This window comes from Triturus cristatus, chromosome 3_2 (assembly GCF_964204655.1).
Source record: "Triturus cristatus chromosome 3_2, aTriCri1.1, whole genome shotgun sequence".
NCBI lineage: Eukaryota > Metazoa > Chordata > Amphibia > Caudata > Salamandridae > Triturus > Triturus cristatus.
The window spans coordinates 812006076-812033919 of NC_140584.1; the positions used below are offsets into that span (position 1 = coordinate 812006076).

The 27844-nt window shown below is 47.1% G+C and overlaps 1 protein-coding gene across 3 annotated transcripts in view; it reads left to right on the forward strand.

Annotated features, from left to right (window-relative positions):
- Nucleotides 1-27844, forward strand: part of ICA1L (islet cell autoantigen 1 like) — a 388686-nt gene that overhangs the window by 81761 nt on the left and 279081 nt on the right. For all 3 annotated transcript variants that reach the window (XM_085648962.1, XM_085648961.1, XM_085648963.1), the window contains exon 4: nucleotides 888-1011. In XM_085648962.1, coding sequence (XP_085505088.1) covers nucleotides 888-1011 — 124 coding nt within the window. The remainder of the gene's footprint in view (nucleotides 1-887; nucleotides 1012-27844) is intronic.

Below are 27844 nucleotides of genomic sequence, written 5' to 3' on the forward strand. Positions count from 1 at the left end.
AGGTTGCTGTCTCGTACACATATATACAGGTGATGTTTTATCTTAAACGAGCAAGCTCCGCTCTCTGGCAATATACAGTGTATTCAAGTTCTGAAAGTACTTGTGCATAATGATAAACCAGAGTGATGTACACGCAAATGTATGGCTCTATGGTTAGTATGAAAAGCGCAAAAAAAACATTTTTTGGGGTAAGAAAACATAAGCTAAGCATGTTCACTTACATGTAGCTTGTTTAAAATTTCGTCCACTTTCGCATTTTGTCACCATTGCGTATTTTAACATAATGCAGAGTTTAGTAGCAGACTTCAACAAGTGCATTGCATTTGTTTCAAACCATTAAATCAAAAGTCGAAGTTCAAAAAGAGTGTATTCACATCCAGCGAACGATTAAAATAACGAGAGGTACGTTTGAGACATAAGATTGTATTGCTATCGTTTAGGGGTCGACTCATTTAGACGTCGCAGTTTCTATCTGCTCTTTTTCTTCGGTGATCCCAATGATTTCTTAGACAGCCCTTGAGAAAACTGCTGTTAAATGAGCCATTTATTCTGTAAGGGTGGGCAACATTCCTCTGTGTGAAGCAAAAGATGAAGAATTTGCTGGATTCTATTGTGTTCCTAAGGTTGGGGGATGGCTCTGCTTCCCCTACTCTCACAAACCCCTTTGCACAACGTAGGTTAGCAAATCCAACTCAATTCTTGGCTCTGCCTGTCTGCAGCTCTTTACATTTTGGTGAAATTAAGCTAATGCCAAACTAGTGTTAAAAAATTAATGGGCCATAAAAATAAGTACCGTGAACTACCTGGGGATATGTGTTTGGTCGTAGGAGAAGATTAAAGTCTTTTCTGGCACCTTGCAACTAATTGCTTATATTTAATTTCCCCAGCGTTGTCCGAAGAAGAGAATGATCTGGGGGTCCTCTTGAAGTCCCAGGCAGAGAAAAATGGAACGCATGCAGGAAAGATGATGCATGCAACTGGCACCGCCCTCTGCACATCTGCCAGAGACAGGTTTGGACTCTTTACCTTTTGTGCAATAATAGGAGCGCCACCACAAAATGCCTTGCGGATAGACATTAATGCGCATGGATAAGTGTTTATGTGCATGTATCGATGTATTAATAATATGTGTGTCTGTGTAATGTAGATTAAGGGAGAGGCAAGTCAATGTCCCTGTATGAGTTATAAAGACATAATGTACTATACTGTAGTCTGTAGAATAACACCTGGAACGTTGGGTGAGAATCGGACTGTTATTTTTTACAAGAGGGGGTTTTGACAGCTGTTGCTTGCGATGCACACCTAACAAAAATCAGTAAATTTAATTATTTTATTTAAGGTAGTTTTACAGCATTGATCTACACACATTGATAAAGGAGCCTTTCACAAAAAACTGTAACAGTACAATATGAGATAATTTGAGAAGGTGGCGAAGAGCTAGAACAGGGTTAGACATTACATCAATTCTAAGCCAATGGTTTTTAAAGAGATAAAACAGGGGTTCGACATTTAGTTACATTCTGAGTATGTCTGTGTTAATTGTCAATAAAGGGTTAAGTGCTGATTGTAAAAAGGGTAGCTAATTGAATTATGGGTTGTTTAATTAATTCCCGCAGAGGAAATAAAAGTCTAATTGAATTCTAGCTGAGTGACAAGAAACTAAAACTTCGGAAATACATTAACTCGAATAATTGCTTTCTGTCAGTGTATAGTTATTAGTTAATTAGATGGTGTTTTTACTTCCGTTTTGTGTCTCTGAGGGTGGCATAAAACATGCTGCAGCCCTCAGAGGCACGCTCTGTTCACAAGGCCCTTGGTACCAGGGGTACCTTTTACAAGAGACTTATATGTGGCCCAGAGGTGTGCCAATTGTGGAGACAAAGGTACAGTTTTAGGAAAGAACAAAGGCCCTGGTAACCTGATTGGCAGGGACCCAGGGCACACTCACTCAAGTTGACATCCTGTATCTGGCAAACATTTAGAGGGTAATCATGCAAAAAGGAGTACTTTCCTACAGAAAGCAACTAGAGACCTGAGATCAACTGCAGCCCTGATTTCATCCCCTTCCAACAAAAGAAATTATTTAAGAGTGATGTCCTCCATGCAACTTTATTTCCCGTAAAATGCTACCATCAATTTTAGGTCGAGCCTAGCACAGCGCGCATTCGCTGCCCTAGGAAACAACTTCTTGGAATCACTCCGGACATTTTACACGCACGTGCGTGTGTTTTTTTTTGTTGTCTTTTTCTTATTGGGCTTTGCTTGCATCTTTCTAAAAAAGACATCACGCAATTGGGCAAAGGCGGGTGCATGTCCCACCTTTACTGGGAATTGTAGCCGCCCACGGCCTACGCTTCCTGTTACGCGCAGCGGCGCACAGTGTGCCATCTGTGTTTCGCGTGCAGCGGCGGGCACAAAAGCGTGCGCGCACCACTCCCGGGCTTGTTTTCCAAAGGCCAGGCCAGCTCCGTCATGCCTGTTTTGACAATCCTCTTGCTCAGCAAGGTCCACACGGACTTCCTGGGCTGGCCTAGCTCCTCATCAGTAAATCCTTTTTTCAAGACATGAATTATTGTTATTTTACAAATGCTGCCTTCTCGTTGCCGAAATCCACCCACGAGCGTGTTGAAGGACCCCGGTCAGACATGGGACAGCCTTGCACAGGGGGGCACGGAAACAAGGCGCACTGCTGCTCACTGCTCGGGCATTACACTTTGGATGTACCTCTTTTCAACTCCTCAACCCATTGTTAAAAGGAGGAGCATTTCGATGGCTGCTGGCACTTTGCCAAGCCAATCTGAGGGTCAGGCCATGGGTGCTTGGCAGCATGGCACAGCGCACAAAGCAACAAGCTGTGTGTCAACCCCATCACAGGTGGGTGCACACAGTACGTGCAGGTAAAGAGACTTGGAGCCAAGGTGCAGCAAGAAGATGGGTTGGTTCACCTGCTGGCACCAGAGGTCTGCCATGTGTGCCAGGAAGCTGTGTCCGAGGGGCTGTGGCCCGGTGCGGGCCGCTCCCAGTGAGGTCTTCAGGCATCGGGGTCACCCCAGGGCAGCGCTTCTTGTGCACCCCTCTCCCTGCCATCTGCTCTCCGCGCCGCTGTTCTGCTCCTTGCTTCATCCCCCCTTTCTGAGAACAGCCTGCACCCCACTCCCTCACACCCCCACTTGTAAAGGCGCATCTGGTTCCTGAGCGAGGCGCTGCCTCTCCTGTGCTGCTAACGCGGGCAGTCTCGCATGGTCGCCATACTTCTCGCCTGTCCCTGCTTCGTCTAAACTTCCGAGCGCTCCTCATTGGCACAGGCGTTTAATGCCTTCCTCTGCCCTCCTCTTCATTACACGCTCTGATGCCGCCGCGCTCATGCGTGAATGCCAGGCCAGAGTTTCCACATGTGCTGAACTTCATAGAACAATCTTTTCCTTGGCTTTGATTTTTAGGTATGCTTCAGAGGCCTCTTCAGCATTCTCCTCACCAGCCTCCTGCAATATAAGTTTATAAACACACATTTGTGCATGCATCTGGGCCTGGGTCAGCCCACTGCTCTCATTATTCCAAAGTGCTGAATGTTTATGCACAAATTTCAGTCAAGGACAAAGCCCTGCGCAGGCTCGGGAAGGATTTGGTTTTTAATCATGCTCCCTTGCACTCCGAGAACTATGGGAATAATCCTGTACATGAAAATCTGCTTAAAGCATGCAAGTCTGAACATACCACCTTGCAGCGTGTCAGATGCCAGACATAGTTTGCAGCAGCTGAATGCAAAGAATGATGTGAGTATCACTGAAGCACTTTTTGTTCATAGATATTTCTAAACTCTGAAGTGTCCCAAAGGCGAGACCATTGGCTATGCCAATGCTTGTTTTACTTGTCCTTTGTTGCCTTCAATTTGCATAGTAATCACTTGTTCGATACAAAACACATCTGTGCATGGGGGTGTACATCAAAGTGTATTCTATGTGCTCGTGCAGGAGTGTTGGTCGTGGTTGTAACATTTGGTATAGTGGGCTTGTGCCAACAGATAGGGGTAGGGACCGACAGGCCACTATCTTTAACATGATGAATGAGTACAGACCATTGTATACGTGGTTGCCCTCTCACCCTGATCAGATGTGTAAGTAATTTTAGCGATTGGCAGAAAAATTCTATTGGGACGGTGATATTTGCAAAAAGATATGGAAACCTTGGAATAAGTACCATTATAATCAGGGAGATGTGTCCACATATTACAGTGGACAATTGTAGCCTCCACTCCACGCGGCTTTTGAATTGTTCCAGTGTGACCCAAAAGTTGCTGGGTATCAATTCAGGGATATTCTTAGTTATATGCATACGCCATTATTCTATTTTAGGGGGTATTCCCCCGTGGGTATTGTGGTGACATTTGTTAATGGGAACATTTCTGACTTGTTCCACTTGATCCAGAGTCCAGAGAACCCACAGAATCTGATAACTTCCCTAATGATTGGTGAGATTCTTATATCAGGCTCCTGAATGTATATAATTATGCCATCTGTGTATAGAGAGTATATCAGGGATAAGTCACCATCCACAGCCCCTGCGCAAATGAGATTCAGAGGTAGCAGGCTATGGGCTCCACCGCCAATACCTCCTGATAGATATCAGTCCTAAATATTGTCTGTTAATTTTGACTATGGCCATAGGGGCAGTATAGAGTAGTGAAATAAGTTTTAAGAACAGGGCGTTCAGTCCCAAAGATGAAGGACCTCATGCATTAATGGCCACTCCAAGGCGTCAAACACCTTTTTGGCATCTAGAACTACAGCCATGGCCAACAAACATGGGTCCAATCAATGTAGTGTTGTCCCCCCTAGGTGTGTAGATCGAAAGCTATGGATCTCTAGGGGATGAAGCCGACCTGGTCCGGTAATACCAAGAATTGCATAAGGGGTTATAAGCGGTGAGCAAGAATTTTTTCAAAAATGTTGTTATCCGTATTTAAGTAGGGATAACTGCATATACGAGGCACATAGTGTTCTGTCGCTGCCTGGCTTAAGCAATACAGTTATTACCGCCTCAAGCATGGTGAGCGGGTAGATGGTCTGTAATGAGAGTGGCATGACTCTAAATAAATTCAGGGGGGGCGTGGCCAAGATGGCGGTGGAGTAGCAGCGTTCCTTTGGAGCTCCGCTCGCCGTGGCTGGTAAATCAGCATCCAACGGCGATCCTGGACTACCCACGCAGCTAAGAGTGCCCCATTTTCAGGGGGAAAGACAATATCGACCAGGAAGACCACTGAGAGCTGCGGGCAGCGACTGAGTTGATTCTGAGCTGGAGACGCAGTGGGCCTCCGCTCTGGCTGACGAGACGTGAAGCGAGGTGAGGCCTAGCCCTGAGCTGCGCTATTAAACTGGTGCACTTGGCGCGGCAATTAATGTGGGCAACCCTTCACAGAGACTCAAAGGGCCTGTGGTGCTGCGGAGAGTGCTCGGAGACTCCTGGACCAAGTGGGGAAGGAAGCGGCCTGTTAACACACAAAAAAGTCTCCACTGGATCTGTGGAGGAGGGAACTAGAGGCACAGGGGTTCTAGGAGCTGGCAGCCTCCACTATAACTGTTTAACACAAGAAGCCGCTCCTAGTGTGATAACCCAAACGAGTTACAGGAACGTCGTAAGTGTGGGCATCTCACAAAAAGTTGCGGACTGGTCTCACACACCACCTGGTGTCATGCTTCATCATTGACCAGTCCTCGCCCTCTAAAACCTTCGTTTGATAGAGGGCGGGCATACACTTGACGACAAGGATGCACTTTCTAAATGGTTAAGTGGGGGCCCGTGAGATTGTGAGTGGGGTTAAAAATCATTATAGTGGTCAAGAGTGATTTTAATGTGATTGACAACTATATGATATTAAAAACTATGTGTGACGGTGTATAGGGTATTTAGTGTCCCCTAACCGTCCTATATGTGGTCAACATGTTTCCCGAGTACTCGGGAGGTTCGAGCGGACGCATAGGACACAGGCATATTCTGCTCCGTGTTACAAAGTAACATAACGGTGGATTTCCCCCGTCCCTCTTCCCCCCTTGGGACAAGTTGTCCAACCAATTAGGGCTTCACCATTGGAAGCACCATAGGAAGTGAAGTGTGGCCTATGCCACACTCACGCAGTGGTAGTATCTTGCCAACACCTGGTAAGAACGGAGCCCTCATTCATACTTTGGTCCTGATGAATGCCGCGGACCCAACAGGGCCATTATGGCAGAAACATGTTGACCACATATAGGACGGTTAGGGGACACTAAATACCCTATACACCGTCACACATAGTTTTTAATATCATATAGTTGTCAATCACATTAAAATCACTCTTGACCACTATAATGATTTTTAACCCCACTCACAATCTCACGGGCCCCCACTTAACCATTTAGAAAGTGCATCCTTGTCGTCAAGTGTATGTCCGCCCTCTATCAAACGAAGGTTTTAGAGGGCGAGGACTGGTCAATGATGAAGCATGACACCAGGTGGTGTGTGAGACCAGTCCGCAACTTTTTGTGAGATGCCCACACTTACGACGTTCCTGTAACTCGTTTGGGTTATCACACTAGGAGCGCCTTCTTGTGTTAAACAAGGAAGCGGCCTGCCAACCCAAAGCCAGGCTAAGACGAACTACGTGAGCTGCGCCTTAGAAAGGAGCCGCGCTGTAGCCCGGCCAGCAGACAGAAAACGGGCCGGAGCACCGCCATCCTGCCTCCGCAGCATCGAAATAGAGCAGTGGAGGGGCACCAAGCCTAAAAGAGGCACCGGAAAGGTGATATCTACGGGGCGGACGATTCCGTGGAGAGGGGCTGGCAAGTCTGCGGCCTATCAACCCTAAGCTGGGCCAAGATGGACTACGCGAGCTGTGCCTGAGAGAGGAGCTGCGCTGTAACCCGGCCGGCAAACAGAAAACGGGCCCCAGCACCGCCATCCCAACTCCCCAGCATCGAAACAGAGCAGCAAAGGGGCACAAATCCTGAAAGAGGAACTGAGAAGGTGAGAGCTGCGAGGCAGACAATTCTGCAGAGTGGGGCCTGCTACAGCGGCGGGCCGGCTGGGCCCGACGTGACTGAAAGGCGGCGGCTGAGGACGGGGGGAAAGGAGTGCGCCCTGGGTCGCCCTACTGCCATCCCCAACCAGGGTCTAGCGGCAGTGACCGGGGGAGGAAGAGTGGGCAGTGGAGCCCCCCCAGGCAATCCCCGCTTGTGCGCAGGGTCGAACAGCTGGTCCTTAGCTGTGAGAGAATCACATCCGGAGGAAGTGAGGCCTGTCAGCTGAACAGACAGCCTAGAGTAAGACTCATAAAAGTACTTGCACGATTTGAGTCACATGATGGCCCAATTCTGTAGCTACCACAAGTGATCTAATTAGGTCGGAGTACTGCAGGCCAAATCAGAGCTGGGGGGCATGGACTGGGGTCAGGGCGCCACAACACTGCAGACAGAGGAGCAACGGCACCTTATAGCGATGACTTCGCACTGGGGAAAAAAGGATCTGTTATATTCTCCAAGCTGATTAAGATGTTGCTTACATGTACATTGAATGTGTTGCATTGGAATACTGGCCGCTCCCTAGCAACCAGTCTTCTCTGGGTCTGAGTGGAATGTAGAGGGCCAGAGGGACAGAGACAGAGAAGACAGTTGCAGAGGAAGGTGGCTGGTGTTCCCAGGGGTCGTTCCTGATATCTAAATAAATCATCCTAAATCTACAGATGTGTCCCGTGTCTTCAAAACTGGCGACGAGGGTGGGATCCGAACCCACGCGTGCATAGCACAACGGATGAAGCTTCAATTTAACTATTATTGCTGAGGAACTTACTCGTGAGTGACCCCTGGTCTATCTTTTTGATAGACATATGCTGACACAGATGTCATGGTGTCCATCTAGCCAATCTACTATCTGCTGTTCCCACTGGTGACGCTTTGTGGGTGTAATCGTTTATGCTCTGTTTCTCTACTCGACGTGTGCAGGCAGTTAGGATTAAATCTGCGGTTTGGTGCTGGTGAACTGATGCTGTGACCATGCGTTAACTCTAAAGGATTTTTTTTTACAGTCTGAAATACAGCGCGACCAAATTGGAGTGCCTAATTTTATTTCTAAACAAAGATTTCAGTTTAGAAACGGAAAGCCTGTGCGCCTACCTGTTCTGCCGCTCATATTCAAACATCGCCATCTACGAGTTCTCTTCATTCCCGAGGACGCGAACAGGCTGTATGACGCATGACTACAGAGCTGCGTAAGACGTTCGAGGCTCTACGCTCACGTGATACGTGCCGCCATATTAGAAGTATTGAGTGAGGAATAAATCAGTTCAACATCGGTGACACGCACACCACTGCAACCCGGAAGTGTGCCACCAGTGGATTTAAGTGGGCGGTCTAGGTGTTGTTTTGATCCCTGTTACACGCGCACCAGGAAATGTCGCGTTGAAGCTGTTTGTGTTTTTTTGTTGTTGTGTATTTCAACTTTCTTCGGTGACACGCTCACCGCTACCAGTGTGTCGCAGCGTTTGATGCCACAGAATTATTGCTTAATCACACATCGAGTCACCATTGGCCAGCATTCTGATTAAAGCATCTCAAGAAAGCCACATTTCGGGTAGGATTTCAGTATGCATCAAGTACAGCGTTTTTATGTGTGACTCAATAGTGATTTCAACATCACAACTGACATTTTAATTTTTTTTTTCCATCTAAGTATATCATACACTATCCTGACACAGACAGCAATGTCAACGCAAGTGATCCCAGCACCACCATTCTTTCTGCAAAATTCAGGCCAACCATGTATGATGTGGGAACATTGGAAGGAGACTTTTGAGACATATTTAGAAGCTATAGGTGGTGATGTATATGTCTCAAAAAGGAAGTTAGCAATTTTGAAACAATTTTTAGGGTTAGAAGGCAGAAATGTGTTAAAAACATTACCTATGGTAGAAGCTAGCAATATTGGAGTGAACACAGATGAAGAAGCTGGGGATAGTAATATTGATGTATATGATATTGCGCTTAAAGCTTTGGAAGAGAATTTCGGGAAAAAAGTGAGTGTGGTGGTAGAAAGGCACACATTTTTTTCACGTGCACAATTATCAGAGGAAACCATTGAGCAGTTTGTTGCTAATTTAAGAATGTTAGCTGTCACTTGTAAGTTTAACGACATGAGGGATGACCTGATTAGGGATCAATTAATTAACAGAATGTCGAATCTCAAGATTCAAGAAAAATTGTTAAACTTAAAAGATCCTTCTTTAGACAAAACATTATCTGTTGCTAAAAGAATGGAAAATACATCTAGATATGTTAAAGAACTTAACTCGTTATCTAAAAAAGTTGTACAAGACGAAACCGTTCATAGCATAAAAGGAGGTGTTAAAAAAACGATGGAAAAAACGGTTCCTGAGAAAAAGCATGATGTGGTAAGAACCAAGCCCAAATTTTGTTTCAGGTGTGGCAGTTCTAAGCACACGGCTGATGCCAGTCATTGTCCAGCTGCTAAAAGCAGATGTTACAAATGTAGAAGATTTGGGCATTTTGCTAGATGGTGCAAAAGCTCTGTACCTTCTGTAGTCTCTAAGTCCGTTAACATGGTAAATGAATCAGATATTTCTGAGAAGGAAGAAATTTCATTAGACAGTGATGAAGACAATGTAGAGGTGATGGTTATAGAATCCAATCAAGTTCTTAAGTGTGAAGCTAGAAAGAACGATAGTTATTGTCCCCCAAAATGTACGATTAGAATCAAAGGCAAAGATGTGCTAGTCTGGGCTGATTCGTGCTCCCCATTCACCATCGTATATAAAGCTGTATGGGAAAACTTGGGGGGAAAATTGGAGGATTTACAACCCAGTGATGTTATCCCGGAGGGATATTGTGGGAAAAATTACCTGTGGTGGGTTACGTAGAAACAGAAATGTGTTTTCTTAATAGGAAAACTACAGCTAAATTGTATGTGGTACACAAAGGTAGATCACTTTTAGGCTGGAGAGAACAAAAGGCTCTTGACATAATATTAAATCCTAATCATCCACAACAGGTACTATAACATCCACAGGGAACACTACTGACTGGGTCACTAATTTTCCTGAATTATTCAGTAAAAAACTACGATGTTTAAAAAAATTTTAACATCGGATAATTTTAAAAACAGAAGCCATTCCCAAGGTGCACAAAGTTAGGAACGTTCCGTTTATATTAAGAGACAAACTTAAGGACGAATTACAAAGACTTTGCAAGGAGGGAGTAATTGAGCCCAGTGAGGCATCCGAATGGTTAAGTCCAATAGTTTTGGCCAGGAAACCTAACGGAAATATCAGAATGTGTATTGACTTGAGAGACTTGAACGAAAACATTTGGATAGATCGACACCCTCTTCCTCGAATCAATGAAATGTTAACGAGAGTAAAGGGAGGCTCACATTTCAGCACGTTGGATCTATCCAACGCATACCACCAAGTATTATTACATGAAGATTCGAGACATGTCATATCATTTATTACACCAGAGGGTGCTTTTCAATTCATTTGCATGCCATTTGGTCTGGCATCGGCTTCGGCCGTATTTCAAAGGGTGATGCAGTCTATATTAGCAGGGCTGCAGAATGTTTTAGTGATCCAAGATGATGTCTTAGTTTGGGGGTGTGATAAGATCAGTCATGACAAAATTTTAGAACAAGTTCTCAAGAAACTCTTGGAGGCTGGGCTTACCATTGCTCTAGAAAAATGCAAATTTGGTGTAAGTGAGGTTGAGTACTTAGGCCACACTTTGACATGCAATGGAGTTAAACCTAAACGAAGCTTAGTTGAAGCTATAGAGAAAGCACCTGCTCCCAGTGACAAAGACCAACTTAGGTCATTCCTTGGACTCGCTGAATACTACTCAAAATTTGTACATCATTTTTCTGAAAAGGTACACGAATTAAGGAAATTAATGAAAAAGGATGTCAAATTTGAATGGTCCCAAGCATGTCAACAGAACTTTGATGATATTAAAAAAGATATCTCCAAGGCGGTCACCTTGAAACCTTTTGATCCAGAAGATCAAACCATCATTTCCACTGATGCCAGCAATCAGGGTTTAGGTGCGGTACTGAGTCAGATACATAATGGCAGTGAAAGAGTTGTGGCTTTTGCTTCCCGCACCTTAAAAGGTACAGAGCACACATATTCGACCATTGAAAAGGAGGCTTTAGCATGCTGGTGGGGAATACAATACTTTCGAATTTTTGTGTGGGTAACTAGATTTAAATTACACACAGACCACAAACCTTTGGTGGATCTTTTTTCCACCAGAGGGGCGGGTAAAGCTACATCCAGAATAGCAAAGTGGTTATATCGTCTTCAGGAATACACTTTTGATATCAAGTATATCCCTGGTGCAAAAAACATAAATGCCGATTGTGTATCTAGACTACCCTTAGATAATGTACAAGACGAAGAGGATGATGAATGGATGGTGGCAGAAGTAAAAGACGTTTGTAGTGCCATTAGTGAAGAGGACTGGAGGGAGGCTCTTGATAAAGATGTTGTATTAACCAAAGTCAAGAGTGTTTTAAATCGTGAACAGGGTTGGAGACTGCATAAAGATTTGGAGTCTTTCAAATTAATTTGGTCAGAATTAAACGTGGTAAATGAGTTACTGTGGAGAGGTAATAGACTGGTAGTACCCGTGTCATTAAGAGGAAAATTATTAAACATCATGCATGAAGGTCACGGTGGGATGTCCGCCATGAAAAGGAGAGTGAGGGAGGATTTTTGGTGGCCTGGAATGGACATACAAATTGAGCGATGTGTCCGTGATTGCATAACCTGTGCATGCAGTGACAAGACCCATTCATCCCAGGAAACCACTATTGTGTCATCAGCCATACCTAAAGGTCCTTGGGTTAAATTGGCAATTGATATATGTGGACCTTTTGATGTTTTAAATGTGACTGAAAAATTTGCCATAGTAATGGTTGATTATTTTTCGAAGTGGCCAGAAGTAGCTTTTGTGAAAGAAGTTAAGTCCAGTAATGTCATTTCATTTTGTGAGGACATATTCAGAAGGGAGGGTTGCCCTGCTGAGATAGTCACAGATAATGGTCCTCAATTTGTCTCAGAGGAATTCGAGAAATTTCTTGTCAGGTGGGGCATCAAACACACCAAAACACCAGTGTATCACCCCAGGGGGAATGGGCTTGTGGAACGCTTTAACAGAGTATTGGTGGAATGTATACAACTAGCGTGCATGAGTGGCGAGTGTTGGAAGCGACAGGTAAAAGATATGTTATGGTCGTATCGCACTACCCCTCATTCAGTAACCAAGGAGACACCTTTTTCGCTACTCAAGGGCAGGGTACCATGTTCTGTAGCTGTTTCAGCCTGGATGAATAAAGCTGGGAAATATGAAGCTGACATAAAAAAGGTACAACACAGAGTAGAAGAATACCAAAAAGCATATTGTCATAGGCACAATAAAAACATCATGAAGCACAAACGTTTATTCAAGCAGGGAATGTTTGTAAGAGTATGGGTGGGTGGCAAATCTAGGAAGGGTTGTTCAAAGTGGTCTGTTCCCAAAAAGGTGGTACTAGTAAAAGGAAGTTAGCAGACGGCAATTGGTGAAACACCAGAAAAGTATCGCCATGTTCTGATGTTGAAGTTGTTGCATCATCTAATGGTCACCATGACACTGACACAAGTAAACTTGTTTCTTACTCAAGGGAGGTACCTACGAATAGAATTGGTTCTGGACGCATACGTGTAATGCCAAGTAAATTTGATGATTATTTTTGTTCGTAATTTATATTGTTGTTTTTGTTGAAATGTTCTTAAAAGGGGAGATGTGTTATATTCTCCAAGCTGATTAAGGTGTTGCTTACATGTACATTGAATGTGTTGCATTGGAATACTGGCCGCTTCCTAGCAACCAGTCTTCTCTGGGTCTGAGTGGAATGTAGAGGGCCAGAGGGACAGAGACAGAGAAGGCAGTTGCAGAGGAAGGTGGCTGGTGTTCCCAGGGGTCGTTCCTGATATCTAAATAAATCATCCTAAATCTACAGATGTGTCCCGTGTCTTCAAAAGGATCCAACAATCAAGGACCACCTGCAGAAACCAGGCGCCAAAAAGGCGGAACAGCAGGGGGCCCCACCACACGAGAAAGATATGGATCACCCTGGAGAACAGTTGGAGGAGCCAAATACCCGTGGATTTTTGGAGCAGCTAGTCGAGACACTCAGGGAAGATTTCGCAGGCCTGAGACAAGATGTAGCCTCAGACATCAAACAGATCAGAGCTGAGATGCAGGAGCTTGGGGACCGAGTGGACTCCCTGGAAAGGGGTGGAGACTGACGAGAGGAGATCATTGAATAAACCTGTGAGTTGCTGGAGCTCAGGGACCGGAACAAGGAGGTGTACCTTCGCCTCGAGGACCTGGAGAGCCGCTCTCGGAGATCCAACATATGCATTAAGGGGGTACCTATTCTCGCAGACAGGAGAAAGCTAGAGGAATGGGTGACCCCCTTCTTCAGGCATGTAGCGCCGACAGTTGGAGACAAAGAAATCATCCTAGACCCCACACACCGCGCAGGGCGACCGGCCGGAGACCTGGGACAACAGCAAGATATTCTTACATGCCTCCACTGTTTCCAGCAGAAGGAGACCATTATGGCTGCCACTAAAGATAAAGCAACCATTGCCTACGAGGGTCTCCAGGTTGGAATATATCGGGATCTCTCCCCGCTCACTCTTCAAAGACGTAAAGCCCTGAAGCCAGCCACAATTTTCCTGTGAGACAAAGGAATTTGCTACCGATGGTGCCACCCCTTTAGGCTCTCATTTGTTTGGGACAAAGAAACACGCTCAGTACGGTCACTGAAGGAGGTTCAGGAGGCGCTTGGTCTGGAGCTGGAGGAGGGAGACTCCTTGGGCTCCTCCGCGGATGACTCTGCCATACGAGACTCGCAAAAACCTGGCGGCTTAAGAGGGAACAGACTCGGAAAACCTTCCAAACCCACAGCCACAGAAAGCCAGAAAGAAAGAGAGGCGGTGCTTCCACAGCTACAGGGCCAAGATGGGTTGGGGAATGCCCTAACCTTTGTGCGCAGAATCTACAGATCCCCTCTACCATTTGGAAGCAGAACCCACTAGAGCTGTCCAGCGATAAAGAAACCCGATCTCGGCGGGGTAGGCTCGTCCTTGTCAACGAGATGACTGATCACCTGACACATGGACCCATGCACGATAGTGCGCTCAATGCCGATTGGACGGCACTCTCCAAGTATTCATCTCTTCTGTCCCTGTATTTTTCTTCTTCTTTCCTTTCGATCTCTCTAGTCAGTGGGCCTACAACCGACAATGCCACAGGTGGGAGGGCTGGTAATACAGAAAAAGATGGGAGTTAACACACGTGTGGGGGATGTCGGAACCAGGGTGGAGGGGGGACCCTGGGCCCCAGGTGCGCAAACACACAAACTCACTGGGACATGCACTACAGCTACACTAGGACTGGAGAGGGACGCTGACACAGAAACTATTACAGCTGAGGAGATGGAATGGGAGAGAGGATAAGGTGGGTAGACTCTATCAGTGTGCCGGATTAACACAACGGATTCCAGACAGGCCCATGGTAGAAGTGACTAACTCCGATCTTTGCGCTACACCAGAAGGTGATCCTCACTCATCTCTTTAAATACCCATATGTCCACAATTGAGGTCAAGTTAATAAGCTTTAATGTCCGGTGACTCAACACACCTGTAAAGAGACGTGCACTCCTCACAATGCTTAGGGAGTCCAGCTGCGATATATGTTTAGTGCAAGAGACCCATTTGCTGTGCACAGACTGGAAATGCCTCCGGTCCAAATGGTATGATTGACAATATTTTTCCTCAGTTGCAGGGAAGAAGACCGGAGTGGCTATACTAATAGCTTCGCACTTCCCGGGAATTGTAATAGGAGTACATGTAGAAATACCGGGGAAGGCGTTGGCAGTACGAATAAAGGTAGGACCCCACACCTACACCCTAGCCTCTATATACAGCACCAATGAGCATCAGTATGCCTTTCTTCAGGATTCACTGAATGGCATTATAGGCTTTCAGGATGAGGATTTAGTGGTAGGGGCGGATTTTAACATACTACCGAACTCACAGATCGATAGGTCAGTAGCGCGGGTGGGTAACACAGGCTCCCTCTTAGATCCCATGCTACAGAGGCTTGGAGAGGCGGGGCTGAAGGACGCTTGGCGGTACTGCAACCCTACTGTTCGAGGGTACACCTTTTTCTCAGCGTCTCACCAAACATACACGCGAATAGATCTATTTTGGACCTCTCCCCGTGTCACAGGCTATATCAAGGATATAATAATAGGGACGGCGGCTTTGTCGGATCACTCCCCCTGTTTCACTGATAGTGCACCTGCCCAGGGGGGACTCCTCGTCCAAAATCATGGAGGCTCAACCATAAACTACTCACATACAACTCCAATATAGCCGCCACACGGGCTGCAATTTGTGATTATCTGGAAATCAGAGGCCGTAGAGAACTATATCCACCGACCCCCGGTAGCGTCCCTCCCCCTGAGTGATGCAGAAGCAATGGACGTGGACATCCGCCCTGAGGAGATACTGCGGGCCATCCAGAAGTTAACATCGGGGAAAGCCCTAGGAGGGGACGGTTTTCCAGTAGACTTTTACAAATCGTTTGCCCTGGAACTGGTATCGCTGCTAGTGCGTCTTTTAATGAATTCAGTGAGTCTGGAACTCCCACAATGTCTATGGCGGAGGTGGTGGTAATACCGAAACCAGGGAAAGACCCCCTAGAATTCGCTTTGTACCGCCCGATTTCCCTGTTAAATGTGGATCTAAAGATCTTCACAAGCGTTTTTGCAGCTCGCCTGGCACCGCATATGCAAGGCTTGGTTGATCCAGATCAATCCGGCTTATATTCCTGAACGTAATTGTAGCAATGGGACGAGACGTCTTTGCCAATTACTAGACAAAACTCAGCTCACCCAGCAACCTGCGCTGCTCCTGTCGGTTGACGCAGAGAAGGCGTTCGACCGGGTACATTGGCCGTACTTGAGACACGCTATGTGTAGATTTGTATTTGGAGACCGGTATCGCAGATGGGTCAATTGCATATTCAGAACGCCAGAAGCTTGCATCAGAGTGAACGGCTTAGCTTCTCGCCCGATTAGGATCGAGAGGGGGACTCTCCAGGGGTGCCCGCTCTCCTCTTTCCTTTTTGCACTCTATATTGAGCCATTTGTTGAAAGAGTGAGACAACTCCATTCGGTTACTGGGATTCGGATGGGAAACAGAGAGCACAGAATCTCACTGTACGCGGACGATGTGGTACTTTGCCTCACGCACCCGACGCTTTCCATGCCCCCCTGTTAGAAGAGGTTAGGACATTCAGCGCAGTATCAGCATTCAAAATGAACCTACAAAAGACATTGGCGCTTGGCCTAACCCTGCCTAGAACTGAGCAGGACCAACTTGGTCAGGAATACCCGTTTGCGTGGGCTCAAGGAGGCGTCTCCTAATTAGGGCTGCAGATATACCCCACGACGGAAAGGACGGCTAAAGCTAACTACTCAGCCTTGCTGGATCAGACCAGACGGGAACTCCTCAACTGGAAGAAACACACCATGTCCTGGCTGGGCAGATTGGCGGCCATTAAAATGACTCTCTTGCCCCGTATCATATATGTAATACAGACATTGGCACTATGCCATGCCCCCCCCCCCCCCCCCTCGAATACTGGCGCAACTACAACACCTTATCGGGAACTTTATATGGGATGGGAAAAGAGCCGCATGGCACGACATCAAACGTTCCTGAAGCAAGCCGATGGGGGACTTGGGGTCCCGCATTTAGAGAAATGCTTTCAAGCAGCGCAATTAAGATATATGATCGAGTGGTACAAGTTAGAGTCAGAAAAGCATTGGTGTTTTATCAATCGGGCAATTGCTGGAATGCATATGTGGAAGGTTCCCTTGCTCCCTAAAAAACGTCATAGACCGGCTGGCGATTACATCTCGCCGGTTCTGAGGGCGACTATTGGGGCGTGGGACAGAGTGCTGGAACCCTGTGGCCTTTCAACCCCCGTTTCTCCACTATCACCTTTCATAGGCAATCCAGATTTCCCTCCAGCGCGGGAAGGGTTCAGGTATCTGAATTGGCAAGAAGCCAACTGTAAAAGGATAGGGGAATTATTCAATGAGAAGGGGATTATAGATTTTCCCGGATTGGTCTCAGGCTTCGGGATTCCTCAAGACGCCTAATGGCAATATCTGGCGATCCAACCTAGGGTAACACAACCCCTGGTGCAACCACATGCAAACCATCCCCTCACTAAATTTGAGATATGGTACATCACATGCTCCTCAGACAAGCGATTGCTGTCAGATATTTACTCCTTTCTGAATAAGCCCGAACACATAGGTAAGACCCCAGCGCAGCATAGATGGGAATTGGAGTTGGAACAGGAATTTTCCCCGAAGGAGTGGCAGGACATAATGCACAGGGCCAGAGCCTCCTTTTGTAGGTCCGCAGGGAAAGAAATGTTTTTAAAGATCCCACATGATTGGTACTATACCCTAGTTAGAACTGCAAAATGGAAACCTGGGGGAAGCTACTTGTGCTGGCGCAACTGTGGACAGCCGGGCACCCTTACACACATTCTCTGGCACTGCCCGAAAATACAGGCCTATTGGAACACAGTCTTACAGGAGGTAGACTCCATTCACAAATACCTAAATTTTTCAGTTACACACTACTGGGATTGCCAAACCCCATTACCTATCCTCTTAAATCATGTCGGGGACGGGCCATCACCCTAACACTAGGTGCCTCCAAGCAAGCGCTGCTGGTCCGCTGGGGAACTGAAGCGGTCCCGACTAAGATGGACTGGCTATATAAGGTATGGGAAACATTGGGCATGGAGAAGATCACGACCGGATTGTCCCCCACTTTATTCAGATGTGACAAAACATGGGGTACCACCATCGAATTCCTCTCCTCCGAGTTTATGGAACTTACCTGCCCAAGGTACCTCCGAGTGCTCCGACTCCCCATCACTACCTCCCACTCAGGAGACCACTCCCAGATAGAAGCATAATCCCACCTGAGGCTATCTAGTAGCCATTTGTATGCAGAAACTCACATCAGGCACCCTAACTCTCTTCTTTCTTCTCTTATACTTATACTTTTGCTTCTTGCTCTTTCATATCATTCTCTCCTATATAACCTCTCGATTGTTTCCCCACCGGCCATGGGATGTAGGTGGTGGCTAATGTTATTCTATGCATCTTTAATCTCAATAAAAATATTTAAACCATAAATTAAATTCAGCAGGGTGCCCCCCTCCCAAAGAGCCTTGCCATTGGAGAGACCTTTAATAGCAGCTAGGACGTCTTCTGTCATCAGCGGGGAGATAAGCAGCTCCCTAGCTTCACCCTCCGCACAGGCTAAAGTCTTAGTGTCAAAATAACACTCAATCTCTGAGGTGGCGCAATGTGAACTGAGGGCATAGAGTTCGTTGTAGTACTGGGCAAAGACTTACTATGTCTGACTGGGCAAACAAAAGTTATCTCATGGCTCATCTGTATACTACAGATTTGAGAATTGACAGCAGTGGACTTAAGTATCCAGACCAGCATTTTTCTGGGCCTGTCCCCTTCACCAAACCAATGGGCTCGGTGTGTTTCCTAAAGTGTAATATTTCCCAATCCCCCGCTTCAGGGAACTCCAACAGAAATTTCTGCGATTTAGCAAGTGTGGGTTTTGTTGTGGTTCGGATGTTTGGTTTCCAGCATTTTGAGTTTTTGCTCGAGGCGGTCCAGCGATCCTCATAAGGAGTTAAGGATGCCTGCTTCCTTAGAGATGCAAGTGTTTTAAAGGACAAGGGTACCCCTTATGTGAACCTGGGGTGATATAATGTGGAAGAGAACAATGGTTCGGGATGGCCTGAGAAGGTCCGGTGAAATGAAAAACCCTATGGAGGGCGAAATGATTTAGTATAGGTTCAAGGACTCATATTGGAGAGTGATACTTAATATAGAGAAACAAGGGACAGGAGAGGTCAATGTATGACACTTATTTATTGAACAAAGATTGAATTCAAGTGCTCACATATTTAGTGACAAGAAAGCGTGACATGCAGGTGAGGGTGGACTCTTTAAAAAGGAACATCGCATTGGCAACAATAGAGAACCATTTTTTCTTAGTAAAATTAGTACAAAATAGGTTCGAGTTGCATACTAATAGGTTCGAGTTGCATACTAATAGGTTCGAGTTGAACCTATACTAAATCATTTCGCCCTCCATAGGGTTTTTCATTTCACCGGACCTTCTCAGGCCATCCCGAACCATTGTTCTCTTCCACATCCTTAGAGATGCAGACCCCATGGATATAGACCTTAAAGGCCTCCCTCAAACTCTCCACATTAGGCACAGAGTGTCCATTGAGACAGAAATATAACAAAAGGGAAATCTTGACCTCGAAACGAAACACCAGGTCACACAGTTCAGTCCCTTTCAGCCGCCACCTTATAAAACCAGAGTTGGTGGGGGATCCTCCAGAATGAGGAGAACTGGTGAGTGGTCTGACAGTGTTCTGGGAAGAATACTAATGGCGCGTGTCCTAGCCAGGAGAGCCTGGGACAGCAGCCATAAATCTATACGAGAGGACATGTCATGTACGGAAGAATAATATGTGTATTCCCCCTCGGAGTGGTGAGGAGCCTCCATTCATCGACTAGGCAGTATAGCTACATCACCTGTTGCAGAGCTACACCTGCCTTCGCATGTTGTCTACAAGATTCAGAAACCCTATTTAAAATGAGATAGTACTACATTGAAAGGATGGACTAGTGTTTATTCTTTCCACATTTAATCATGACCTCGTCAAGAATAGATGTTTGTCAAGATTCAGACTATAAGTGGTAATCAACAGTATTGTATGGGCATCTTTTAAGCCCACCTCCACCAAAACCAACCGCGTTTTAGCCCTGCAATCGAAACCTGGGTGTGCCGTAGCTCACTACGGTAAAAAAGTTAAAGTATTGACTACCCACATGGCAAAAAACACAACTTTATGTAGTCGGGCCGGCTTAGCTCACTAATTCGCCATCTTGGTGCTCAGCTCTCTGTCATTCCCCAATTTCACTTGTTTAAATTACCATATCAAACCACTATTTAAAGCAGAAGTCAAATTCCTAGTAAAAATCAGGGTAAGAGTCAATCTATTATCATGTCATGTTATATTATATTGATTTATAAAGCGCTTTAATCACCCAAGAGCGTATCGGAGCACTTGGGCAGCTGAGTAGGTTTGTGGCCCATGGGGTGCTTATACGAAGAGACAGGTCTTCAGCTTCTTGTGGAACTCAAGAAGTGCGAAAGAGGCTCTAATGTGTTGAGGGTGGTCAGTCCATGTCTTGGGTGTAGATGCGGGGAATGTGTGCGAGTGAGAGTGAGAGTGAGACTCTTCTGGGTTGGTGAAAGCGTATGCAGCTGTTCAGGTATTCTGGTCCTGTGTTGTGTAGAGCTTTGTATGCATGCATGTGTGAGAAGTTTGAGTTGCCTGCTCTTGTAAATGAGGAGCCATTGAAGCTTCCTGAGGTTCCATGTGATGTGAGTGTGGCATGGGAGGTCGAGTATGAGACTTGCAGTGGTGTTCCGGATGTTCTGGAGTCTGTGTAGGAGTTGTTTGGAGATTCCGGCGTACAGAGTGTTGCCATAGTCCAGCCTGCTGGTGATGAGGGCTTGTGTGACAGTCTGTCTGGTGTTCTTAGGCAGCCATTGGAAGATTTCTCGCAGCATGCTTAAGATTTGGAAGCAGTAGTAGGTGCACACTGAGTTGACTTGAGCCATGATGTTCAGCTTGTCATCTAGGACGAGCCCTAGATTTCTTGCATGGTCTGTGCATATTGGTCCCAGCACCGACAGCCACCAGGTGTAGTCCCACGGGGAGTTCTTGTTGCCAAAGACTAGTACTTCCGTCTTGTCAGAGGTGAGCTGCAGACAGTTGGTTCACATCCAGTATGCTACCATGGTTATTCAGTTAGTGAAGTTGGTTCAGGCGGTGGTTGTGTTGTCTATCAGGGAGAGGATGAGTTGGGTTCCATCGGCATTGGAGATGATGATGGTGGTGTCTTGTGATCAGATGATTTTGGTGAATGGCGTCATGTATATTTTGAAAAGGACTGAGAGATAATCCCTGTGGGACTCTGCATATCACTTTCTTGGTCTCTGATGTGAAGAGTGCCAGCCTGATCTTTTGGGTACTTCCCGTGAGGAAGGAACAAATCAATTTGAGAACGGATGCTTGTATGCCAATCTCGTAAAGTCTCCTGATGAGGGTTTTATTGGAGACAGTGTCGAGGCCACAGAGAGGTCGAGCAGGATGAGAGCCGTTGTTTCTTCTCGGTCAAGGATGGCTCGAAAGTCATCAGTGGCCGTGATGAATGCTGTTTTGGTGCTGTAGTTCTTTTTGAATCCTGATTGAGTGTTGTCTAGAAGATGACGAAGTTCGAGGTGGGCTGTGAGTTGATTGTGATGGTCTTCTCAATCACTTTGGCTGGATAGGGAAGCGGGAAGATGGGTCAGATGAGTCAGAAGTTGCTCAGTTGATTCGGTTCTGCTATGGCTACTTGAGAGGGGGCATTGATTTCATCAAGTTTCCATTTATCTAGGAAAGTGGTGGATGCGATAGAGGTGTTGATGATGGTGGTCAGGGTGGTGCTGATTGGTTATATTCCCAGGTTGTAGATGTGGTGGGCGTATGGGTCCATAGGGGTTCGAGTAGATGGTCTGCGTGATTGCTGCTGTGTTGTTTCTGGTGAGGTTTGTACATTCAGTCAGGTGGCCGTCTTGGTTCATGGTGGGTATGTTAGCAGTGAGTTCTCTGGGGTTGGGTTGGTGTGCGAAGTTGCTTCAGATGTTTGTGCTTTAGCTGTGAAAAAAGTTGGATAGGCTGTCACAGAGTTGTTGGCAGGCAGCGATGTTGTTGACCGTAGCTAAGTACGAGATGAAATCCTTAACGATCGAGATCTTCTTCCAGCTGATGGAGCTTCCTTCGATGCAGTCCACTAGTGCTTTTTTCTTGGTGTCTCTTATTTGCTGGTGATAGCGTTGTAGGTAGCTCTGTCGGTGGTGTTGTGGCTAGCTCTTTATTTCATTTCTAGCTGTTTACAGACATCAGTGTCTTTTGGTATCTTGGAGGTCTTCTATGTACCAGCTGGGCTGCTTGTATGATCTAATACACTTGATGTGTGTGAGGGAGTCAGCACAGTTCTTGATTCAGTTGTTGAAGGTGATGTACTTGTTGATATTGTCTGTGATCCGTGCTGAGGGTGCTGAGCCTGTCTGCTTCTGTGATTTTGCCCCAGCTGCTGCTTGGAATGCTAAACCTGGTAGCGTTGTTGACTTGAAATGTGTTGATTTGGAAGTGGGTGATGGAGTGGTCGAACCATATGTTCTGGATTTGTATTTGATGCTGTCGCATGTGATGAAGATGGGGTCTAGTGTGCGTCCTGAGGTATGAGTTGGTTCTGGGATGAGCTGGATGTGTCAGATGTTGCTTAAGCTTTTGAATCGTTCTGTGGGGCTCGGGTAATTTCGATCTTCCAGGTGAAAGTTGAGGTTATAGAGGAGAATGTAGGCTCTGGAGTCGATGGTGAGCGGAGCGACGAAGGTGGTGCCAATGTCCTCATGCAGTGCCCAGATTAGGCTGGAACTGGGCCTTCCCGACCAGAGGGCAGTCAGCGCCGGTACCTATCTCAACCTGTGCCACAAATTGCAGATGGCCAGGGGTGGCTGCCTAGAGGCATTGTTATGGCTCGAAATCAGCACTTAGGACCAAGTCAAGTGCATCACCAGTATCTTGTGGACTGTCAACCACTTCTGGATGTGAAGGAACTCTGGGACTCCAACTTGAGCCAACATGCCTTTAAGCTGGGAATCAGAACAAGAGCCTGCCTCTGGTCATTTAAGTCTGACAGGGCAATCACAGCCAAATGTAAGCACCTACCAACCAGCATCTACTTTAACCTATCTCACCTGCACGTACTCCAACGGCTTGAAGGCCAGATTAATGGCACTCAGCCTAGGTAAATGGTCGTTTCTGAAACCTCTTGCCAGTTGGCATCGTCTGTTGGAAGGAACAAACTGCAGGGGCTGTGACCAGTGCGAGGAATCCCTTGGACACATTGTGTGCGTCTGCCCTGCACTACAATACATGCGTAAATCCAGGCTAAGGCGAGAGTAAACCTAACTGGAAGTCCGTCCGTATCGGCAGGCCATGATCGCCTCTCTTAACCCAGACAACACTTTGCTAAATATCCTGCTGATCAAATTCATATTCATTGCACTCAACAGGCTCAGTCACCCAGGGGTGTCACCGGGGAACTCTGCTCCTACCCCTGGCATGCCCCCGGCTGGCTCGTCTCATCGGGGTGGGCCCCCGTATTATGAAGTCAGTGGCTCTATTGTTATGCAGCTCGGTCTGATGGCATCTCTGATGTATAATTTGCTGTCAGAGGGTTCTTCCCACAAGCTACATGGCTTGAACCTATCAAACTGTGTGTGCTTTTCAACAGGTGTCCGGAAGTTTACTGCTATGCGAGTCAGTTAGATGGCACTCTTCGATAAATAATTTTTTGCTGTTATGTATTGCACTCGCACTTTGTGAGATAGTTTTGTCACCTGGAGATCTGTTTTTATTACCTAATCCTATCTAATCCTAGTGTGCTTTATAAAATGTGTTAAATTGTCCTGGCGCTAGGCAAATTTGATGGACTCTCCAGATTCCTTTGTACCGGCACTTTGTTTTACCATATTAATACGGAATAACACCAGTGTGACCATTTCATTTATTATGATGTTTTTAATTATGTCACGGCTGACTACCTGGGCCCTTTTGCACTAGCACTTTACTTTGTCATGCTAATACGGAATACCTGTTTATAGTGAAGTTTTCTGAAATTTGCAGCTTGAAGTGCAGGTGTTCCATGAATGGGTGATGTTCTCTGTGGATGTTGTGCATTTGATGGATTCCTTAAAAATTATAACGAGTCCTCCTGGCTTGTGAAGGCGGTCCTGTTGAGCGATCTTGTAGCCCGCTGGGATAGCCGTGGTGATGTAGGGAGCTGATGAGGGGTTGAGCAAGGTCTCTGTGATAAAGAGGATGTCAGGTGCGTCTCTACTCAGCTGGTTTTATATTTCAGTTGTATGCAAAGGTGTTTCAAACAAGTGCAAGGAGTCATGCAAAAAACAGCTAGCTGCTTCTTTCCTACAAGGAACCTCAAGATCAGTCACCAAACAGACTGTCTGCTACACACAGTTTAAAAGACTACCACACGATGAAGATCCTTAGAAGTAAAGTTTGGAAATCTCCACTTTCTTCTCCCCACCTGCCATAAGTGTGCAGCCGAGCTATATTTGCTGTAGCAATACTCTAACACAATGCAATGGTCTCGGCATTGTTAAAGTTGGAGCTATTGGCATTGCTCATGACATTATTTTTGTTTATGTTTTTGTTTTTAAAACATTTAAAGAAACTGCATTGTTATTTACAATGTCAATAGCTTAATCACTCTCAAATACGAGACCTATTGCATTTGCACCCACACACAGAGCCACACACACAAAGCCACCCACACACACAGAGCCACCCACACAGAGCCACTCACATAGAGCAACCCACACACAAATAGAGCCACCCACTGAGCCACCTACACACACACACACAGGGTTATTAAAAGGTGTTTATGATGGCGTGACAATCGTCTGCTCTAAATACACAAACACAACCGTATAGCCATTTGCCGCAAAGCACGGATACACATTAGGGTTTTTATTATCTTTAATAAAGTTTTATTTTCTTACAGCCTTACAAGCATGCACAAGAAACGCACACAAACTTCAACAAACACACATTTCTGCATATGAGTGCACCTTTGTTGGCATAAGGAACGGCGCTCAACGCTTAAACGCATTTCTATATCCAAAATAATTCTAACACAATAGTTAACACAACCACAACGCATGCGTGCATTTCTCAGCACACATAACGGCATAACACTGACACCACACACACACCGGTAAATGTGCTGCTGTAATATGCTTCTACTTGCATAAAAAGGGAAAGGAAAGCAGGCTCCCTGCACCAGTCATATGTTGGCACCTGAGCTAAAACTGTCTCACACAAGCTCAGCCCTCTGGGAACTCCTCAGTACACCTGCAGGCAAGACAGCCCCTGGACGTCCCCAACACCCCTGTCCACCTCATCCCGGGAACACCTCAGTACACCTGCAGGCAGGACAGCCCCTGGACTTACCCGACGCCCCTGTCCACCTCATCCAGGCAACCCCTCAGTACACCTGCAGGCAGGACAGCTCCTGGACGTCCCCAACGCCCCTGTCCACCTCATCCAGGCAACAACTCACTACACCTGCAGACAGGACAGCCCCTGGACGTCCCCGACGCCCATGTCCACCTCATCCAGGGAACACCTCAGTACACCTGACGGCGGCCCGTATGGGGCAGCCTGTGCCTACCCAATGGCCGGCTCATCCTGGACTGGGGCAGCTCCTTGGACGCGCGCCATGTCTCTGCGTACCTGACGGCCGGATAGCCCCCTGAACGCCCCCATCCCCCTGCCTACCTGAGGGCCCGGGACGGAGACACGACAGCTCCTTCCATGCCCCCTCCCCCGTCTCTGCCTACCTGACGGCCGGACAGACCCCATGCCCATGCCTTTCTGAGGGCCGGCTGGTCCCGGACGGAGAGGCAGAAGCCCCTTCAACGCGCCCCCCCCAAATCCCTCTGCCTGACGGCCGGACAGCCCCCTGGACGCCCCCATCCCCCTGCCTACCTGAGGGCCGGTTGGTCCCGGGTGGGCGCCTTCCTGAAGGGAGTGACCCGGTGATCGTCGGGGCTCAGGCTCTCACAGGGGGAGCTGGATGGAGAGCGCACCGGGGATGGAGACATGTCCCTCGTAGGCGGCCAGTGTGCCGGAGATCAGGGCACTGGCGGGGGCATGTGTGCAGCAGCCAGGCTCCAATCCGCCCCTACAGGGGCTCAAGAGGAGGGGCCTGCGGCAGTAACCCTTCAGGGGCTCCAGGACCGCCGCAGACGGCGTAGCGCTGGCCGGCGCTTCGCAGCACTGGCAGGGACAGATTTATGGATCGTATTACACGTCCGTCGAGCTGCGGAGCCCAGCAGCCTGCCCTTCATAGAGACTGCTGGAGAGACTATGCACGTGGAGTCCGCCATCACCCTCCCTCCTAAGCAAAATAAAAGAGTGCGAGCACCGAGGGAGCCGAGAGCAGGGGGAGACGACGAGCACCAGCCGGGCCGTGTGGACGGGGATGACGCCATGAACACCATCATCTTTCTCCGAGGTCAAGCAGAAATGCCTCAGAGAAACGCAGCGTCATTTTCGGATTCGGGGGCGTGTTTTTCTTTCTCTCCTCTTGCCATTGGCTGGAATGTTTACATTCCAGAGGAGAGAAAGAAAGTAAAAAACACGCCCCCGAATCCGAAAAAGACGGGGCTTAAATGGACAGACGCCCCTCTCCTCCAATGGCTGGCCTCCGTTTAGGAAGCCAGCCAATGGAGAAGAGGGGCGGGTTCAAGCCCCATACTAGAAAACATTAAATCTCGCCAAGCGAGACTGCGCAAGCGCAGCCTTCGCAAACGCAGCCTTCGCTAGCCGAGACCTAAAAACGGGTATTAAGATAATCATATGACTCAAGTCTCCAGTCACTGAAACCTCTAATGCTAGATACCCGCTTTGGGAGGTGGATACAACCTGCAGTGCATTGGTCAGCCTAAATGGTCCTTTAATCTCGGTATTAGTAACCATCTTTTTGCAGCATGTGCTTCGGTAGCGTGTTGTGCACACTCCTCTTTTTTCTAGAGCTGGATGGGGATGTTCAATCAATCTGGGTGCTTATAAATCGCAGCTAATCACCTTTTATATGTTGAAAGTTGTTTTTCATCTAAGAAAATGTTTCAATTTCAAGGGCACTCTACAGAAACCCGCAATTTCTCCAGAAACTGGTCCAAGGATGCTTGTCTCCGGCCCAGGGAAAACATAGCTTGGCAGTTCGGGCTGGACTGTTTCCATGAGGCTCACGGTCAAGACTGATTTCCATAAAGCTGGATCTGAACTCAGGTGGCAAAGTGAGCTAAAGAACGATGATGGATTCAACCCAGATCTGTGAATGGCGGTTAGTGTCTGAATAGTGTCAGTGCTCCGTCCATCATCTCTTTGTATTTGCTTTGTTCGCCCTAAGTTGGCAGGGTAAGCCCAGACATGGGTCCCTTGCTCACTTTGCCACTGGATTCAAGCTAGCCTGGCTGATGAGGGGTGTTACCCCAAAACCGGTCCCAGGATGCTTGTTTCTGGATCAGGGAAGACCTGGCTTCGCATTTCGGGCTGGACTGTTCCCATGAGGCACACGGTCAAGACTGATTTCCATAAAGCTGGGTCTGAACTGAGGTGGCGAAGTGAGCTAAAGAACGATGATGGATTCAATCCAGATCTGTGACTGGGGTGAGTGTCTGAAAAGTTTCAGCGCTCCGTCCATCATCTCTTTATTTTGCTTTGTTCACCCTAAGTTGGCAGGGTATGCCCAGACGTGGGTCCCTTGCTCACTTTGGCACTGGCTTCAAGCTAGCCTGGCTGATGAGGGGTGTTACCCCGAAACCGGTCCCAGGATGCTTGTTTCTGGTTCAGGAAAGACCTGGCTTGGCTGGTTGGGTTGGACTGTCCTCATGAGGCACAGGGTCAAGACTGATTTGCATAAAGCTGGGTCTGAACTGAGGTGGCGAACTGAGCTAAAGAACGATGAT